Source organism: Eretmochelys imbricata, chromosome 1 (assembly GCF_965152235.1).
Source record: "Eretmochelys imbricata isolate rEreImb1 chromosome 1, rEreImb1.hap1, whole genome shotgun sequence".
Lineage (NCBI taxonomy): Eukaryota > Metazoa > Chordata > Testudines > Cheloniidae > Eretmochelys > Eretmochelys imbricata.
The window spans coordinates 53,409,218-53,429,385 of record NC_135572.1 but is presented as its reverse complement, the minus strand read 5'-3'; the positions used below and the strand labels follow the sequence as shown (position 1 = coordinate 53,429,385).

Below are 20,168 nucleotides of genomic sequence, written 5' to 3'. Positions count from 1 at the left end.
GTTACATACCGCACTAAGTAGTTCTGCAATTTTATACTTGAGTTCCTTCAGAACTCTTGGGTGAATACCATCTGGTCCTGGAGACTTATTGGTGTTTAATTTACCAATTTGTTCCAAAACCTCCTTTATTGACATCTCAGTCTGGGACAGTTCCTCAGATTTGTCACCTAAAACAAATGGCTCAGGTGTGGGAATCTCCCTCTCATCCTCTGCAGTGAAGACTGATGCAAAGTTTTCATTTAGTTTCTCTGCAATGGCCTTGTCTTTCTTGAGTGCTCCTTTAGCACCTCAATCGTCCAGCGGCCCCACTGATTGTTTGGCAGGCTTCCTACTTCTGGTGTACTTAAAAAATTTACTATTAGTTTTTGTGTCTTTTTCTAATTCTTCTTCAAATTCTTATTTGGCCTGCCTAATTATACTTTTACACTTGACAGAGTTTATGCTCCTTTCTGTTTTCCTCCAGTAATATTTGACTTCCAGTTTTTAAAGGAGGTTTGTTGCCTTTAACTGCCACTTTTACTCTTTTTTTTTTTTTTTTTTTTTTAGCTATGGTGGCATTTTCTTTTGGGTCTTTCGTACTGTTTTTTTTTTTTTTTTAATTTGTGGGGTATATTTAGTTTGAACGTATATTATGGTGTTTTTTTAAAAAAAAAATCCATGCAGCTTGCAGGCATTTCACTCTTGTGACTGTACCTTTTAATTTCTGTTTCAACTAGCTTCCTTATTTCTAGGTGTCTCGAGATCCACAATCTTTGTACCCCGCAGGCAAGTCACCATGTGTTTGTTTTGGTCACCACAAACCCAGCTATCTATATTTCTAAAGATCAAATTCCCCATTACTAATATCAGTCTCTTCCCAATAACTGGTATTCCATCCCCGGAGAGGTATCCTCAGCACAAAAGGATACCACGACATTATCTGGAAGGAAGGTCCCAACTATGGAATCGTTTCCCTCCACTCCACTTTGCTGTTCTCCTTTCCCGAGATTTTCATTCTCAACAGCACAGAGGCTGTCAGACTGGGGGTAGGACTACTCTGTTGTGTCCCGGAAACTCTCATCTGTGTTGTGCCTCTCTGTCTCCCTTAGCTTCTCTAGTTCAACCACTTTGGTCTCGAGCCCGTACACGGTTTCTGAGGGCCATGAGCACGTTGTACCGAATGCACACATATGGTATCTGCCCACAAAGCAGGTAATAGTACTTGCTACATTCAGTGCAATAAACTGGATAGCTCCCACTCTGCTGCTGGACTTTTGCCTGCATTCTTTTTATTCCTGCAGCTTTTTTTTTGGTTGTGTGTGTGTGGATTGTGGTGGTTTGGGTGGGGAGTGGTTTATTGGCCTAAGTTTAGAGAATGTTTGGTGGATCTGGCTCTCTGGCTCCCTCTCAGAACTCCCCTGTTTACTGCTCCTGTTTGCTTGCTCCTCTGGTCCCTTAGGTACAGGCTTTTTAAACCCCAGTTTTCCCTAAGTAGCCCCATCCCCTGGTTAATGGATCCTAAACAGATTAAGGATCAAAGCCTCATTAAGAAGCTCGTAGCCTTGCCTAGGTGATTTTAGACAGGCCTTAGGGCCTGCTTCTAGGAGGTGCAGAGCATCAGTCAGTTGGAGTTGAGGGCACTCAACACTTCCTGGAAGGACCAGGCCATTTGTTTGGTAAACTGATCCAGTTGTTACACAAGTTTGGGAATTGCTGACCTAGACCAACTACAATTCACTGCTTTATCAGCTACTTGATTTTCTTTTGATAAATCATTCTGGCTTGTTGAATTCATTTATAACGTAGCACAGAGACTGGCACTATGGCATTGAAATAAGTGTGTGTGTATTTTGTGTACACAAATGTGTTTCTTCCTCCCTGTTTTCAATTCACTCATGCTGTTCATGTTTTCATGATAAATCTTTTCTCCCAGTGCTTGTCATGTACATCTGCTGGGCAAATAGGGTCATATGGGCAACAACAAAGACCACTGTGATTTGGGGCTGCATGACAAATGTCCTTTCCTCCTTGTCCACAGAGGAAAGCACTCAAGTACAGAGCCCTGTGAGGTGCCGGGTGTACAGACTCTCTTGGGCACAGGCATTGTGGTGGTCAGCTTCTTGAGGTCCACCACCTCCCATGCTTTAAGGAAGGCCCTCAAGAAGCTGACCACCACAGGAGAACAGGAAGTGAATTCACTAGAAGCTGACTGTAAACACTAGTTAAAGTGACTAGGCTCTTTGCTCAGTCTAACGTCCAAGAAATATAAAAACCAAGGGTCCAGCTTCCAGGGATAGCATTGGGCCCAAAATAGCAAACAGAGTGGAAAAAAAACACACTTATTTCTCTTTTTATCTAATTTTATTAAAAACATAAGTCAGGAAATGTATTAAACCTAACTATGGATTGTGTGTTTGTTTCAGGCTTGATCAACATTTTCTTGGTATTGGGGAGAGGTCTGAGTCCCACCCAGTTGGAATGTTCTCAAACTGTGTCTAAGATTAGGAAGACTGTTATGTGGAGAAGAGACTTTCTGTGAAGGCACCTGCCCATCTGAATATTGTGAAGACTTCACCCAGGCTTTGTAAGCAGCAGAGAGATTTGTGCTTCTGTTTACACTTACACACCATCTTTGCTTCTTATGCACTCCAGCACCCCTATTAGCTCATTGTTCTCCTTCACCAGCCCAGCAGTGAAGAGACTGCTGGGCTGGAAACAAGGAGATGAAGAGGAGAAGTGGGCAGAGAAGGCTGTAGATTCCCTGGTGAAGAAACTGAAGAAGAAGAAAGGTGCTATGGAAGAACTTGAGAGGGCTCTGAGCTGTCCTGGTCAGCCTAGTAAGTGCGTCACAATCCCACGCTCCTTGGACGGGAGGCTGCAGGTGTCTCATCGCAAGGGGCTGCCCCACGTCATCTATTGCCGAGTGTGGCGTTGGCCCGATTTACAGTCTCACCATGAATTGAAACCACTGGAATGTTGCGAGTTTCCATTTGGCTCGAAGCAGAAAGAAGTTTGCATCAATCCCTACCATTACCGGCGCGTGGAGACCCCAGGTAATATATCAACTGAAAATGATATAAATATATATATCAGCTCTTTGGGTGAAATGTCTGTACTTGCTGCATCATAACAACAAAGAAGGCTCTGTTCAGCTGGAAAGATCAGCTGTCTTTTCTGCAGAAAGGGATCCCAGATCTAGCTTTTGCCAATAATTGTGATTTACTAGGGGCTCGCCTCTCCTGTGGTAAGATAGAAGGAAATCCCATTGACGTGTGAGAGGAGAAGGACATCAGGAACTTGTCCAGGGTGCTGAAAGCTTTTTCCTTTGATGTATTGGGTGCTAGCTGCCCTGAGAACCTCACTAGATAATGTGCTGGCACTGTTGTGTCCATTAGCATGAAATGTAGGCACAAACTAGTCTCTCCATCCTGATTGGATCTTTGCCCAACTCTAAAAGGACAAAAGCTGACTTGCTAATCCACAGTAAATGGCCGTTTTAAAGATTAGAGTGGATCCACAGCAATGGATTAATTGTCATGAAGGTACACCAGAGATCCTAGACCTTAGATCAGTTCCTCTTAAAATACCTGCTGTCCTGCCGTTGTGAGTTTTTCAGAGCTGGGTGGACATTTATACCTTCCCCCCTGCACCCCCCACCTCCAAGTTTTCATGCAACTTTAAATTTTTCTGTTGAGGGTCATCTTCAGGGTAGACTTCAACCAGGTTTGTAAATCCCTGCCCTTATCACAGGATCAATCCATTGGGTTTGTGTGGCAAAGAAACTGCTGAACAATGATTGTAAAATTGTTGAGTCCAATACTGGTCTTGTGGCAATTTACTAGTGAATAGGATTTGTAGTTAGTAACTAAACCAGGTACTGCCATTGATGATCCTCTGTCAGTCATAAACTTTGAAGTGACATTAAGATCAGATAAAATGAACTGTGGAATTTTTCTTTTATTACTGTTTCATATAATTTAAGAGAGAAAAAGGCATTTGTTAACATATATGCAACAATGGCTGCACCCCTTCCTGGTGTTCCTTACTTTAAAACTGAGCTCACTCTGAAATGGATCTGAACTGCTAAAAACATTGTTTTGTCTAAAATCTTACAGGTGAATTGATAGTTGTCTAATTTGGGTGGAAATGGTTGATTTAATGATTTACTAAAATAAGCTATTCAAATTATCTCCAAAAAGACACTAAGATAATATCCATTTTGTGTATCTTTGCCTTTGAAAGGATGTTGACTTTATTGTCCTCTTACACTGGTGTAAATCAGGAGTAATTCCATTTATATCAGTATATTAACCACAAACAGCACAGATCTTATGATCTAGTCAATGTCTGCCAACAGCTGTTGTTCTGCGACAGTTTTGGATGCTGCTGCAGGAGCTCTGAAGTTTGTTGTCTTTGCCCTTAAGCCCAGAGGGTTAAGGGTCAGACTCTGTCAGTATTTGGTCCTGGTGCCTGGCATTCCTCTCCTTTGAACAAAATGTGACAGCTCCCAATTGTCTAGGCTGCAATCCATTTAAATAACAATTCTGGTTGGCTACAGAAAAATACAACACTCTTCATATCTAACTGTGGTTCCTGTAGGCTTGTGTGAGTTTCTTTGTGTCTTAGGAGCTAAAGAAACTAAATCTTGAATTGTTCAATAATAAACCCAGTGATAGTCTCAAAACTGCTATGCTGTATCGATCTCCACAAATGTCCTTTTTTTTTTTCAACTCACTCTTTCCATAAATTCCATTGTTCCCATTCTATTGTCCCTTCTCCTGAGTGACCCATTCTGTAGTCAGATCCATAATTTAAATTCAAAACCAGTGGTTTTGATTTATTCAGTGAGTTCCTCCTATCCCAAAGACGGACGGGACTCACCATGGAAGAGGACGGAAGGGGAAAGAAGGGGCAGAAGATATCCACCAGGGAGACCAACTCTAAGCTCCAGCCTGGAACTCGAGATGCTCTGACCCCTCCCTCTCTCCTCAGGCCACCTCGTCGGCTTTGTGACAGATGCTGAACAACAGAACGTAGGTTGCGTGTGGCTTCTGCCACTGCCAGCCTCCCTCCAGTGAAACTTCCCCAAGCCCACAACTGCTGGTGGAATCACAGTGCACAGTAGGTGCTGTTAGAAAGCACCACTGTCACTTCCCCGGTTTTGAAACATCCCCTTTATTCTCAGGATTGAGGGTTGGAGAAAGAGAATAATCCTTCCAATTCAGAGGAGGTGGATTGGAAGGCTAGAGTCATTTCCCCATTCTCCAGGTCAGAAGTCTGAGTTACAAATGGATTACTGCCAACCAAAAGTGCAATTTTAAAATAATGTGAAAACTGCCTGCTCTGTTATTTTTAAATGAGATCGCTCTGTGTACTGGGTGACAGACAATGGAGCTTCTTATATGCAGTGCTGCTGCAGACAGCAGAAGCACAGGTGAACTTTTGACTTGCTGTAAATGTGTTTCATTGTCCAGAAAGGAAGATGTGGTAACTCCCCAGCCAGTGGGCTGCCTAAAAATCTACTCTACAATATTTGTATAGTTGTTAGCATGGAAAAGTGGCCATGGTCCAAGAGTGAAAAGGACCCTGGGAAACTATTTGAATCCTTGTGAAGCTTAAAACTGACCATTTTCCCCCTTCACATGCTACATGTCATTGTTGTTACTGTAGGGTTGCCCATGATCAAGAACACAGGGAAAGTTCAGGGAAGGGGGGAATCTCATCTAGGACTGCTTTCTCAAAAGTGCAAAACTCTGCGGCCGTGCACAAGGGTCAGACCCTGAAAATGTGCTATTGTACCCAGAAGCGGATTAGGGGTTTGTGGTGCCCTGGTCTAGAGCAAGTGGGTGCCCCTCCCCACCCCTTCCACCTGCAGTCCCCCTCACCCCCCTCCTGGTGCTCCGGCCGGGGAAATGGGGCTGGGGCGCGGGGGCTTCCTCCGCCTGCAGCTCCTGGCAGGGCATGGGAGCTTGCTATGCCCTGCCCGTCCGGCACAGCTGCTGGGGAGTGGGGTTGGGGGACAGGGGCTTCCCCTGTTCCCTGGCAGGAGTGCCGGGGTGTGCATGGATGCCCCAATGTGGCAGGGCCCACCATGGGCCCTGTTGGCAATCAGTGGCGGTTTAGCAACTATGTACCCTTCATTAAACAACTATATGAGGGATAAAAATGTGTGAAAATTTTGTTGTGTTTATTAGCAACTGCAGCCACAGGCACAACAGGCAGGTGCACGTGTAAGCTCTCAGAGTGCCACACAACTGTCTTCATCTGGTGCCTGGCCAGGTTTTCAGCAAGAGCTACTGCAATAGATGAGGGTGGAAGGCAATAGCCAATAAAGAACCTAGTCCAGGAGCAGCAATGGCAGGACTCAGGGGATCAGCTCATTGGTAGCCAGCTGTGCTAGGGGCACATTGTCATACTCCTGTAATGAGCAGGAGGAATAATGTACCCCCACAGGGCCAGCTACAGATATTAGACAAAAGGTGGGGCAAAGCGGTGAGTAGAGGTGAACTAGGTAAATCCCTCGTGCAGACTGGGTGTGAGGGGGTCATACAGGGTTTCAGTGTCATACCTGTGGTTATCCTGTCTCCAGCATGGCAACCTCTTACGATTCAGAGAACGGCATCTGCGGGCAAAGGAGCAGGGAGAATAAGGAACCTCTGGAGATTTACTAGCCACAAACGAAAAAAACCCGCCACTCTCCTTGCCACCCAGTAGCTTCACCCCTCTAGGCACAGTATGGCGCAGGCAGTGGAAAGATGGAGTGATGTGACAGAAGCAGTACACTGGAGAAGTGTGCCAGTCGGAGCTGGATATAACAGTTTATTGAGCTTACGAAGCTGCAAGGCTTGGAAACTCCCCTTGCCCACTTATCCTGGGCAAGTAGGAAGCCTTCCCTGGCAAGTGCCATCAGCACCTGCAGACTGTCAGGGTTCATTTAGGAAAAAAATTGTTTCTAGTCCTCACGGTGGCAAAGAAAACTTTCCAAATACAAAGAGAGCACAAGTGATGCAGTGCTAGCTTCCTAAGTCTATAGACAGGCTACTGTAGTGTGAGTGCTGCTCAGGGCTTCCACAAACTACAGTAGAGTGAAACTGACCATGGCCATCCCCTTTGTGGCTGCTATAAACCCTGTGGGCCACAAGGAAACTGACAAAAGTCTGGTCAGTTTCATGGTTCTGCTTGGGGAAATTCTGAAGAGCAGGAGCATCAAGCACTGGAGCTGTTCACTGGAGAGAGAAGACTTTTAAACCCCAGCAGCTAAGGGAGAGGTTGAGCAGCAAAGACGCATCACAGTCAGGAGATTGGTGGGAGGTGGGGGACCACCAACCTGAACTCATCGCAACCAGGAGAGAGGAACAGGAAAAAATATTCCTTCTTTCCGGCAGCCAGAAGGGATTGGTGTCAGGTTGGAGGGTTCCAATTTATCGGACACATTCAGGCAAGAGGCAGATTAGACAGATGGAGTCCTAGAGTAGGACTCATGGACAGCACCCTGGTAGGAATCCCAGTGCCTTCCCAGTTTCCCAGTAGTTGAGGTGATGGCTTTTCTCTTGGGCATTGCCTCTGGACAGTGAATCCCCTCCCCACTCCATCCCAACCATTTGTACTGGTTTTTAATACTCAGTCGTCAGGCTATTAGGTGTTATGCGCCAGAGGGCGGGTGGGAGTGTTCGGGGAGGCAGGAGATAGGAAAAGGTTGATGGGTTAAGTTATGAAAGAGCAATATGATATTGAAAGAGATTGGAGAGGTGGCAAATGCGGAAGACAGGAGAAACAGAATAACTTGGGGGGATCTAGTGGAGACAATGTTGAGCAAGAAAAAGAGAACACATGAAGGGATAGAGAAGGAAAACTTAAAAACAACAGATGCTACAGACAGGAAAAGTTGCACCCCCATTTTTCACAGAAAAGAGAGAACGAAGTGAAACTAGGAAGTGAAAGGAAGTCTAACAAAAAAGGTGACCATAAGTTTTGTTCATAAAAATTTATTAAATGGAAAATTAATTGACAATATGCTATGATTAAATACAACACACAGCTCTGTCCCTTTCCATTGCTGGGAGCATGACCTTTGGAGCAACACAGCAGTACAAGTTAATTTTCACCCTTGGACTAGAGGGCACAAAACATTATTCCAGGCATTTAAGGTGCATTCACTGGCTTTGCTATGCAGTTAGCAACCATATCTATCCAAGGGTATGTCTACACTACAAAATTAGGTCGATTTCTATAGAAGTCGATTTTTAGAAATCAGTTTTATACGGTTGACTGCGTATGTCCACACTAAGCTTGTTAAGTCAGTGGAGTGCGTCCTCACTACTGTGACTAGCATCGACTTACGGAGCGGTGCACTGTGGGTAGTGGCTGCCCATTGGAATTCTGGATTAAGCTCCCAGTGTCTGATGGGGGAAAAACATTGTCGCAGGTGGTTTTGGGTACATGTTGTCAGTCGCCCCTTCCTCCGGGAAAGCAATGGCAGACAATCGTTTTGCGCCTTTTTTTCCGTGTAGACGCCATACCACGGCAAGCATGGAGCCCGCTCAGCGCACCGTCACTGCTGCTGTTGTGTCCTGGGTGCTGCTGTCAGCAGATTGTGCAATACGACTGCTAACCATCATCCTCCACCGCTTCCGCTGCAAATCTGCTCTCCTGGTGCCATGAATCCACCTCGCAGGTCCTCTCGTCATTCTGTATAAATATCTATTCTTGTGGCATCCGTTGTCATCCATCGCTTCCACTGCAACTCTGCTCTCCTGCAGACGCCATACCACGGCAAGCATGGAGCCCGCTCAGCTCATCGCTACTGTTGTGAGCATTATAAACACCTCACATGTTATCCTGGAGTATGTGCAGAACTGGGCTAAGAGACGCTAGCACAAGGACGATTTTGATGAGGACATGGACACAGATGTTCCTGAAAACATAAACTGTGACAGTTGGGATATCACGGTGGCAGTGGGGCTGGTTGATACAGTGGAACGCCGATTCTGGGCCCAGAAAACAAGAACAGACTGGTGGGACCGCATAGTGTTACAGGTAGGGGATGATTCACAGTGGCTGCAAAACTTTCGCATGCGTAAGGCCACTTTCCTTGAACTCTGTGAACTCTTGAACTTTCCCCTGCCCTGAAGTGCAGGAATACCAAGATGAGAGCTGCCCTGACAGCTGAGAAGCGAGGGGCAGTAGCCACGTGGAAGCTTGCTACGCCTGACTGCTACCGGTCAGTCGGGAATCAATTTGGAGTGAGCAAATCTACTGTGGGGGCTGCTGTGATCCAAGTAGCCAGTGCAATCATTGACATTCTGTTGTCAAGGGTAGTGACTCTGGGAAACGTGCAGGACATAGTGGATGGCTTTGCTGCAATGGGTTTCCCTAACAGTGGTGGGGCGATAGATGGAATGCATATCCCTATCTTGGCACTGGACCACTTTGCCAACCAGTATATAAACCGCGAGGGGTACTTCTCAATGGTGGTGCAAGCGCTGGTGGATCACAAGGGACGTTTCACCGACATCAACGTGGGATGGCTGGGAAAGGTGCATGACGCTCGCATCTTTAGGAACTCCAGGCTGTTCAAGCAGCTGCAAGAAGGGACTTACTTCCCAGACCAGAAAATAACCGCTGGGGATGTTGAAATGCCAGTGGTTATCCTTGGGAACCCAGCCTACCCCTTGCTCCCATGGCTCATGAAGCCGTACACAGGCAGCCTGGACAGTAGTAAGGAGTAGTTCTACTATAGGCTGAGCAAGTGCAGAATGGTGGTAGAATGTGCCTTTGGACATTTAAAAGCTCGCTGGCGCTGTTTGCTGACTACGTTAGACCTCAGCGCAGCCAACATTCCCATTGTATTGCTACTTGCTGTGTGCTCCATAATATCTGTGAGAGTAAGGGGGAGACATTTATGGCGGGGTGGGAGGTTGAGGCAAATCGCCTGGCGTCCAATTTTGAGTAGCGAGACACCAAGGCAATTAGAAGAGCACAACAAGGCGCGCTGCGCATCAGAGACGCTTTGAAAACCAGTTTCATGACTGGCCAGGCTTTGGTGTGACAGTTGTGTGTATTTCTCCTTGCTGCAAACCCACCCCCTTTGTTGATTTTAATTCCCTGTAAGCCAACCACACTCCCCCCCTTGGAAATAAAGTAACTATTTTTTGAAACCATGCCTTCTTTCTTTATTAATTAAAAAAAAAAAAAGGGAGATAACTGACAAGGTAGCTTGGGTAGGGTGGAATGGGGGAGGAGGGAAGGACAAGGCCACATTGCTTATTGTAGCCACACTACAAATCAAACTGTTTTAATGACAACCTTCTGTTGCTTGGGCCATCCTCTGGAGTGGAGTGGCTGGGTGCCCGGAGCCTCCTCCCCCGTGTTCTTGGGCATCTGGGTGAGAAGGATATGGAACTTGGGGAGGAGGTCAGGCGTTGTACAATGGATACAGCGGGGTTCTGTGCTCTTGTTGGCTTTCCTGCACCTGCACCAGATGCTTCGTCATGTCTGTTTGCTCCCGCATTAGCCTGAGCATCGCCTCCGCTCTTCGCCCTCCTGCCTCTGCTCTTTGCGCTCACTTAATGCTTTCCTAGCCTCTAACACTGAATGCCTCCATGCATTCAGCTGTGCCCTATCAGTGCGGGAGGACTGCATGAGCTCAGAAAACATGTCATCGTGAGTGCTTTTTTTTTTTTTTTGCCTTCTAATCTGCGATAACCTCAGGGACGTAGATGATAGGGGGAGCATGGAAACATTCGCACCTGGGGGGAGATAAAAAGGGAGAGTAAAATTTAAGATGATACATTTCTGAGAATAAAAGGGAAACTCTTTCACAGTGAATCAAGCAATTCACAGCAGACAGCATATGTGCTTTAGGTACAAGGTCGCATTTTGCCTTTTATATTGAGCGGCTGCCAGTATGGTGACACATCACACATGGCTGGGCAGCAGAATTCGGGTTCCCATGCAGCCATGGTAAGGTAAAGGGTACATAGGGTTGGCTTCTTATGCATAACATGTGGGAATGTTTTCAAACTGCAGCGCCCTCCTTTCCCAGAGCAAGCAATGGGTTGGGTTTCACTTTTAAAAGGAGGGGCTGCGGTTTGTGGGTGGATGTGCAGCACACTGTATCCACCCCATGGTTATTCTCTGGGATGATCCCTTTTAGCCAAGCGCAAACAGCCCAGCAGGAACGGGGTCCTTTTACTCTTCCCTTACAAAAATTCCCCTATTTCAACCAGGTGACCATGAATGATATCACTCTCCTGAGGCTAACACAGAAAGGTAAAGACCGAATGTTGCTTGAATGCGACCAAAACCAAGGACCATTTGCTGCCATGCTTTGTGCTGCAATTATTCCAGAATACTTTCAGAGTACTTCCAGGAGAGCTTCATGGAGATGTCCCTGGAGGATCCCCGCTCCATCCCCAGACATGTGAACAGACTTTTCCAGTAGCTGTACTGGCCGAGAATGTATCCCAATTCTTCAGGGCAAATCAAACCTTAAACACTATTGCTTTTAAACCCTGTACTGTAGTTACAAATGTGCACTCACGAAGGTGCCTTCTCCAGCTTCAGGGTCAGGGATCCTGCCTTCGGAGGGTATTGGCTCCAGGGTGATGAAAAGGTCCTGCCTACCAGGGAGAACAGATTCGCCGCTTGCCTGCTGCGCATTCTCCTCCTCCTCCTTTTCCTCATCCACAAAATCCTCCTCCCTGTTGCATGAGACTCCCCCCTTGCAGGTGTCCACGGACAGTGGTGGGGTACTGGTAGGGTCACCCCCTAGAATGCCATGCAACTGATCATAGAAGCAGCATGTATGGGGCTCTGACTCAGAGTGACCGTTTGCCTTCTTTGTCTTTTGGTAGGCTTGCCTGAGTTCCTTAACTTTCACGCAGCACTGCTGTGTGTCCCTGTTATAGCCTCTTTCCAACATGCTCTGTGAGATTTTTGGCAAATATATTTGCATTTCTTCTTTTTGATCGGTGTTCTGCCTACACAGATGCTTCTCCCCATACGGCAATCAGATCCAGTGTCTCCCATTCATTCCATACTGGAGCTCATTTGCGATTCTGGGGGGACTTCATGGTCACCTGTGCTGCTGAGCTCGCCATGCAGACCAAACAGGAAATAAAATTCAAAAGTTCCCAGGGCTTTTCCTGTGTACCTGGCTAGTGCATCGGAGTTCAAAGCGCTGTCCAGAGCGGTCACAATGGAGCACTCTGGGATAGCTCCCAGAGGCCAATACCGTCTATTTGCGTCCGCACTACCCCAAATTCAACCCAGCAAGGTCGATTTTAGCACTACTCCCCTCACCAGGGAGGAGTACAGACGTCGATTTTAAGAGCCCTTTAAGTCGACGGAACGTGGCTGGTTGTGTGGTCGCTTTCATTTTAAAATTGACCTAACACTGCTAAATTCAACCTAACCCCGAATAATGACAGGTTTCAGAGTAACAGCCATGTTAGTCTGTATTCGCAAAAAGAAAAGGAGTACTTGTGGCACCTTAGAGACTAACCAATTTATTTGAGCATAAGCTTTCGAGAGCTACAGCTCACTTCATCGGGTGCATACTGTGGAAAGTGTAGAAGATCTTTTATGTACACAAAGCATGTGTATAAAAGATCTTCTACACTTTCCACAGTATGCATCCGATGAAGTGAGCTGTAGCTCACGAAAGCTTATGCCCAAATAAATTGGTTAGTCTCTAAGGTGCCACAAGTACTCCTTTTCTTTTTGCTAACCCTGAAGTGCAGACCAGGCCCAAGTCTATCTTGCTGCTGTACTTACATGGATTCCATCATGAGCATCTTGACTCTCCTGTTTCTCTGGACCTGAGTTGAAATACCAGAACAAATAAATTAATTGATATTCTGAAAGGAATACTATAGGAAAATCCTAGTCGACACCTGTCTGCATTTTCAGGTACCTAAATACCTTTTAAAATCTGGTCTCTAATCTCTTCATCCTTCAGTTTCCTCATCTGTAAAATTCAGATAATTATACTACCCCATCCCTGAAAAATGCCAAATATTATTTTTTTACTATTAAAGTGGGCTCTGAATTTGACAAATATCAAGAGTATTGAGCAAATCTCTGACTTCTTCAGCATCCCAGAAAAGAGATTGTGGGAGCTGTAATTTTAATGGGTATAAATGTGCCACTTCTATTATTTGGGGGGGGACGGGGACGTGCATGCATACTCTCTCTCTCCTTGTTGAAGACAGCTGGAGTTTTGTTCATGTAGCAGCTGGAGAACTGGGCCGGCTATCTGAAAGCGTTAGTCATACTGTGTAAGGAACGGTACCCTGTTGCCACTGAAGAAAGAAGAAAGTTGCTGAGCAGATTTATTATCCACTAGTTCAGTGGTTCTCAAAGCTGGTCCGCCGCTTGTTCAGGGAAAGCCCCTGGTGCGCTGGACCGGTTTGTTTACCTGCCACGTCCGCAAGTTCAGCCGATCGCGGCTCCCAGTGGCCGCGATTCGCTGCTCCGGGCCAATGGGGGCTGCGGGAAGGGCAGTCAGCACGTCCCTTGGCCCGCACTGCTTCCTTCAGCCCCCATTGGCCTGGAACGGTGAACCTGCGGACGTGGCAGGTAAACAGACCGGTCCAGCGTACCAGGGGCTTTCCCTGAACAAGCGGTGGACCGGCTTTGAGAACCACTGCTCTAGTCTCAGTGAGGGGTGCTGGATGAACTGGGTTGTAACAACAACAAACCATGAGGATGCTGGTAAAGGGTATTTAAAATACGTTTGTAACACATTTATAGCAGCATTCAGAGGATAGTGTGTCTGAAGTGACGTTTTGGTAGTGTGGTGGGTCGCTCAGACGTAGAAACAGATACAGCACGCTAGAGTGAGTGGTTGACTAAAACTTGTACTCTGTTTGTTTGTTTTCAGTGTTGCCTCCAGTGCTGGTTCCAAGACACAGTGAATTTAACCCGCATCTCAGCCTCCTTGCCAAGTTCCGGAGTGCTTCCCTCCACAGTGAGCCTCTGATGCCACATAATGCCACCTATCCTGATTCTTTCCAGCACACTCCCTGCACCCCTTTTCCATCATCACCCAGTAACATGTTCTCTCAGTCACCCAGCAGCATCAGCTACCCTAACTCTCCAGGAAGTTCTTCTGGACCAGGAAGTCCATATCAGCTAACAGGTAAGCAGTAACTATGGTCTCCAGATGTCCACCTGTGACAGTGAATGTGAATGCAGGAGGAGATCTTGCATGGTGTTTCGAGGCTGAAGCAAAAGATGGACATGCTCTGTTAGGAGGCTAAATAGATGAAAAGAAATTGAATGAGACTCTCCTTTAATACAGCCTGTGAGCTCTGGGCAGACCCAGTAGCTCTCAAGGAGCTTAGAAACTCCAGCGGGAAAGTCAGTGGAGCTTGTGAACTCCCCAGGTTCAATAGGTTTGGACTTTTCCTGGTAAGGGGGACAGGGAAAGTAAAATACGAAGACATTTGTTGATGTCACTTGAAGTTCATGAACAGAAAGACTTAATTCAGGAAATGAAAAAGGTAACTGATTTAGCGCCCACTGCAGATGGTGGAGGGACTCCCATAGACTTCAGAGGATGCTAAGTCAGGTCCAAGGTTCCCTTCTTTGTAAAGGTTTCAGAGTAACAGCCATGTTAGTCTGTATTCGCAAAAAGAAAAGGAGGACTTGTGGCACCTTAGAGACTAACCAATTTATTTGAGCATGAGCTTTCGTGAGCTACAGCTCACTTCATCGGAAGTGAGCTGTAGCTCACGAAAGCTCATGCTCAAATAAATTGGTTAGTCTCTAAGGTGCCACAAGTACTCCTTTTCTGTTTGCTTCTTTGTAAAGTTCACTCATTCATGTTGCACATATTGTGAACCTCTTACTTTTTAAAGTTTCAAGGAATATATTGATACTCGTGGTGTTCAACATATGCCATGTGAAACAACTCCAAATTAACATTACTACAGAAATCTTGGCTCAGATTCTGCTCCTGTTACACCAGTGTAAATCTATTAGTTTCAATTTTGAGTTTACATGGATGTAATTCAGAGCTGAATCTTGCACTTGACTTTTGAGCATCTAAATTCCTGTCCTTAATGTTCTCATTTGTCCTTTATTTATTTATAATCCGACACTATGGACATAGGAAGATTTTGTTTTCCTACCTGTTCTATCGTTTCTTTTTTGCATCTTTAATTATTTTAGCTCATATTCTGCAACCTCACTGATGTACTCCCAGAATGACAGGGTATAAGTAGGGCCTCTCTTTTCACTCACTGTGGTTCTACACCTGGGTAACTGTTACTTCAGTGGAACTGCTCCTGATTTATACTTGTGTCCTTGGAAGATGAGGCCCATTGTAAATTACACAGTATGGATGTCTTGTGAATTCAGCTGATCCTGAAAGCTTGTAAAACCACTTGAAAATGTAAGTGGCTTAATCTGCGTTTTAGCAAATCGGAGCATACGTGATTCTGAATTGGAGACAAAATTATTTGATTGTGAAACAGTCAGGGACAGCTGAGTTTATTTAATTTTAAAAAGGCTGTGGTAATTTCAGGAACCTTCAAGATGTGCAATAGCTATCTGGGTAACCGCATGACTCTTTTTTCATAACCTTCATCTTCCCTTCCCCCTTCCTTCCTTTTCTTTGTCACTCTCACTTGTTACATCTTCCCACAAATTAGATTGTAAGTTACTCAAGATGGGCTAGCTTATTCATGTGTTTGTACAGTGCTTAGCACATTCATCTCTTTTGTGGACTGTGAACCTTGCACTGGACGGGGAAGGGTTAACCCTACATTGTGGGTTGAGGAAGGCACACTCACTTCACTCTACTAGGCATGCTCCAGGTGCACTGATATAAAAGGGAGCAGCTCGGCTCGGTTGGGGCTGACTGCCATGGAGGAAGGACGTGTGCCGCCCACCCCATCCAAGGCTTAGCGGAAGCCTGGGACCCTAGGAGCCCGGGGATGCCGCATCCCAGGCAGATGCCAAGGCAACCCCGGAGGCCTTGCAGGGTTCGGAGGCGCTGGAGAAAGGGCAGACTGGAGAACCTAGAGGTAACAGACACCTGACCATAGCAGCAGGGACGACGGCAGGAAGCAGCCCAGGGGAATCAAACGGTGGACTGGTGAATGAGCCAAAGCCTTGAGTCGGAGCCTTGCCCCGCTGACTCAGTGGCCTGTGCTACGGCCACTACCAGGGCCTTGGGCTGGGATCTGGTGGAGAGGGAGGTCCTGGACCCCCTGCTGGGGGTGCAACCCCTCCCTCTGTTTCTGGCAGTGGTCACTAGGCCTTACTGCCATGCTGACAATGGCGAATTTATTGACTCTGGCCACTAACCCTTATGGCCCTGCGGACGGGGCGAATGTAGAAATTTGGGCCATTAGACCTTACTGCCCTGTGAGAAGGATCGGATTTCCTGACTCTGGCCACTAGGCCTTACTGCCCTGCGAAAAGGGGCGGATTGACTGACATTGGGCCCTAGGCCTTACTACCCAGTTGCAAGGGCGAATTTATGGACTCTGGCCAGTAGGCTGCACCGCCCTGCGGATAATGGCGAGCGTATGGACTCAGGCTGAGATGGATGTAGGCATAAGATACATATGTCCCGCCCCCTCCCCCCCGCCATTTCCTAAGAGAGGTAGGCACAGTTGCCCCGCACAGGATGGGGTTTCCCCCAACCCTGTCACAGGACCCACCATTATCCTGGCCTCCCCTCCTGCAGCCCCAGATAGTCCATCTTTCCTTGTGGCTGGTTTGTGATCGCCACCAATGTGCTAACTGTCCACTTGCTGGCTCCAGACCTTTCCTCAACACTGCTGCTGCCCACATCCCTCTCTCCATGCTGTTGCCCAAGAGACATGGGAGCAGGATCCAGGCAACAACACAGGAAAAACAACCAGAGCCAGCAAGCAGACAGTCAGCATCCTGTATCCATCCCAGATGTATCCCGTAGGTGCTTCCTCCTCTCTAATGCCTGGATCCCACTTCCCATGCCATTGCCTGCTGCCCAGGGGAAGTCAGTGTGTGTGGGGGAGAGCGCTTCTGGGGTATGCATGACCCACCTACCTTGACCCTTCTGCCACCCGCAGTGAGTTGGGGCCCACCATTTGGGAAACCCTGACTTAGCACATTGGAGCCCTGGTCCTGGGCACTGCTGAAATATACGTAATAATAACATCAATCTGTATACTGCAGTTCTTGCCTTTTTGCTGGTTCCGTGGTCATTTTACAAGTTAGTGTGTATTTATCCGCTATACATGGAGGGCCACCCAATGCCTGTGTACCACTTAATTCCCACTTAAGCCCTCAAAATAGGGTTTAAGGGTGCACAGTGTTGGGGTTCCCCTAGAACTCCAACTCTTGTCTCTTGGGTTCTTTTTTTTAGTCATGCAGCAAAGCTATGCTCAATTGATCAGATTCAAGTGTAAGGGGTTGGCATAGGGCAGGGGTCGGAAACCTTCAGCATTTGCCGGGGGCCGTGCCTGCGGATGGTCAACATAAACAATATATCTTGCAGCCCGCCAGCAGATTGCCCTGGTGGGCCACATGCTGAAGGTTGCCGACCCCTGGTATAGGGCATACAACTTGTCCAAAATTACGTTGCAAACTTTCCTTTATGTACATTTACAAATTACATTGCATTTACTATACATTGCATCCCATGTTTTGGGATTGGCTTGGTCATTTTGTAGGAACCAACCCCTGTACAGCATGCTCTGTCCATGCACAACTTATTCTTTACCCCATCTTTATGTTTCGGACTTAACTTGTCCATTGTAAATGGTTCCCTGGGTGTTTTCCCCCTTATCTTAGCCGGTGAAGACTTGCTGTTTCCAGCCTGCTGATCCATTTACTTCTCTAATCCTGTCTCTCACCCATGTCCAATTACTCACGTCAAGCCAGGTCAACACAGATGTCTTTTGCTGTCTCTCTGCACACAGGTGAATATCAACCTAGATACTCTTATTTGTCCTGCAAACATGTAAACACCAGTGCAACTCTTTGTTTGTAGTCCCATTAAATTGCTACTCCCAAGAGTAAATTGACTCCCATGCTTAAATGTTTGCGGGATCGAGGTCTACATCTGTGTTTTCAAATATGAAAACAAGGTCTTTATTTCCGCTTTCTAACGCACTCTGTTCCTTCTTGGCATATATTAGAATGGAGGATGTGTTTTCCTGTTCCTAGGCTGCTGTTCTGTAAATGAAAAAATTCAGGAATTAGGAGCTCTGTTTTTGTAGTTCATTTGTTTATTTTTCATTAGTGCGTTTGGTTCTTTGACAAGAAGATCGGTCAGATTAAAAGAGAGTTGGCCCTCCCCAAAGTGTGAGGGGATGAATGCCCGCTCTGTCCTGCGTGAGCGTCATCTTGTGTCTCTTTCTGAGAGGCAGGCTGTCGTTGGTAGCCAGCAGCCAGTGCCATAGATTATCTTGGCTGGTTAAGGCTAGAGGGAAGGTGCTAGTGGAAATGATCAAACGTTTGAGAGGCCAGTCTCCCTCTGCACATACATGTGTGGAACTGCAGCCTCTGTTCTAAAATATTTGTTCTGCAAATTACTGGCCAGCCTCTGCTCCTCCATTTGTGAGAGCGGTTCTTGAGATAGTGGGGATTGGGTTAATCCCACCTGGATTAGATCATTTTTGTTTAAATACAGCTTTGCACATCTAGGTCCAGACCATTTCATGACCCAGAGAGTTCTGATTAACATGGTGGAAGATCTGCCGGTAAGGGACAAGAATGTCTTCTCCCTGCTAATTATGTTAGATCTATCACCAGGTGTTGTTAGCCTAGCTGTGGTCCATGGTAGGTGTGGGTGTTGCCACGACTCTTCTGTGACTGAGCTGCCTTGTAGAAGGGAGTTCCCAAAAGCTAGGGGTGCTCATCATTGTCCAGTTTCCCTGCTTGCTCTGTTCTATTCCTTATCTTGTTGAACGTGTATGAGCCGGATGGGAGATAGGGATACGGACTGGGATACAGAGTGAAACTAGTGACTTCTAACTGTGTGCCTCCTTTCCTGTTGTCCTGCTGTAACTATTTCTTGGTTGTCTTACAGACAGATTTGTTTGGATGGGGGACAGTTGGCTGAAACTCAATCCAGATAAAGCTTACATAATGTTTCTGGCACCTCTTCTTTTGAAGTGGTTGTGGATGCTTTTTGCACCTCCGTTATTCCCAGGGCAAGGCCACCACTTGCTAGGCAGGTCAGGAGAATAGGGGTCATTCTGAATTGCTTTCCAGAATGGAAACTCCTAGTACAACACTACTTCACAGTGGCTATCACTCGACCTGGAAAGTGCCCGGTTCTGTCTAATGCAGAACTCATTACAGTTATACCCACGTTCCTCACCGCTATTGTAATTCAGTCCTGATTGGTCTTTGCTTGAATCTGAGCCGGAGGCTGCAATGGCTGCAGAATGCAGTGGCTCTCATTTGCTTCATGGCATAGGGCAAGACAGTTAGCAATGCCTGCCTTCCACATTCTGCCTGTAATCCATCTGATTCATTTTCAGGTCTTGCTGACTGTGTATTAGTCTAGGCCTGTGTGCGGCTCTCTCTCCCCCGTCAAGGCAGTTGAGATCAGCTAGTGTGTCTTTGCTCTCCAACCTCACCAGGATTCCATGTGAAGCGGGCTGGGTTCAGGGAGCCCATTTATGGAACTCCACTCTTTCCATGGAGTTTGGGTTTGAGGCTAAACTGGGACTGGGTGCAGACTAACCAGTGCCAAAATCAAAGCTGAAATTTCTGTCATCTTGGGCCACATCCAAACTGTATTTGGAAATTAGGACCCTTCTGCCTTTGGACCTGACACAGAGCCTAAACCATAGGGACAGGTTCATCTCCAGGGATTTGAATCTGAAACAGTCTTGACCTGGAGTTTGAGGAGGGCGGGGTTCAGACTCAGGTTCTGTTTTGGACCCTTCTCCAGTTAAACTATGCTGAAGTAGTGTTGAATAGTTACCAGGCAGACCTGGGTAAAATTTACCAACTTGCTGATCTCAGTGTCTTTCTGTTTTTTAGTTGAAACGCCCCCACCTTACAATGCAAGAGAAACACCAGGAAACCAAAATGGACGATCAGTGGATGCAACAGCTGACAATCAGTTAGTGCTATCATTGCCCAATGGAGGTAAATCTGCTGCTGGAGAAACTGAAAATATACAAGTATTTGTACTGCTCCCCAGGGAATAATTCTTAGCCAAAGAATTATTA

At 46.6% G+C, this 20,168-nt stretch overlaps 1 protein-coding gene across 1 annotated transcript in view; it reads left to right on the top strand.

Moving 5' to 3' along the window:
- Positions 1–20,168, top strand: part of SMAD9 (SMAD family member 9) — a 62,737-nt gene that overhangs the window by 18,382 nt on the left and 24,187 nt on the right. Inside the window, exons 2-4 of the mRNA XM_077810322.1 lie at positions 2,403–3,032; positions 13,865–14,122; positions 19,978–20,085. Coding sequence (XP_077666448.1) covers positions 2,621–3,032; positions 13,865–14,122; positions 19,978–20,085 — 778 coding nt within the window. The 5' untranslated portion in view covers positions 2,403–2,620. The remainder of the gene's footprint in view (positions 1–2,402; positions 3,033–13,864; positions 14,123–19,977; positions 20,086–20,168) is intronic.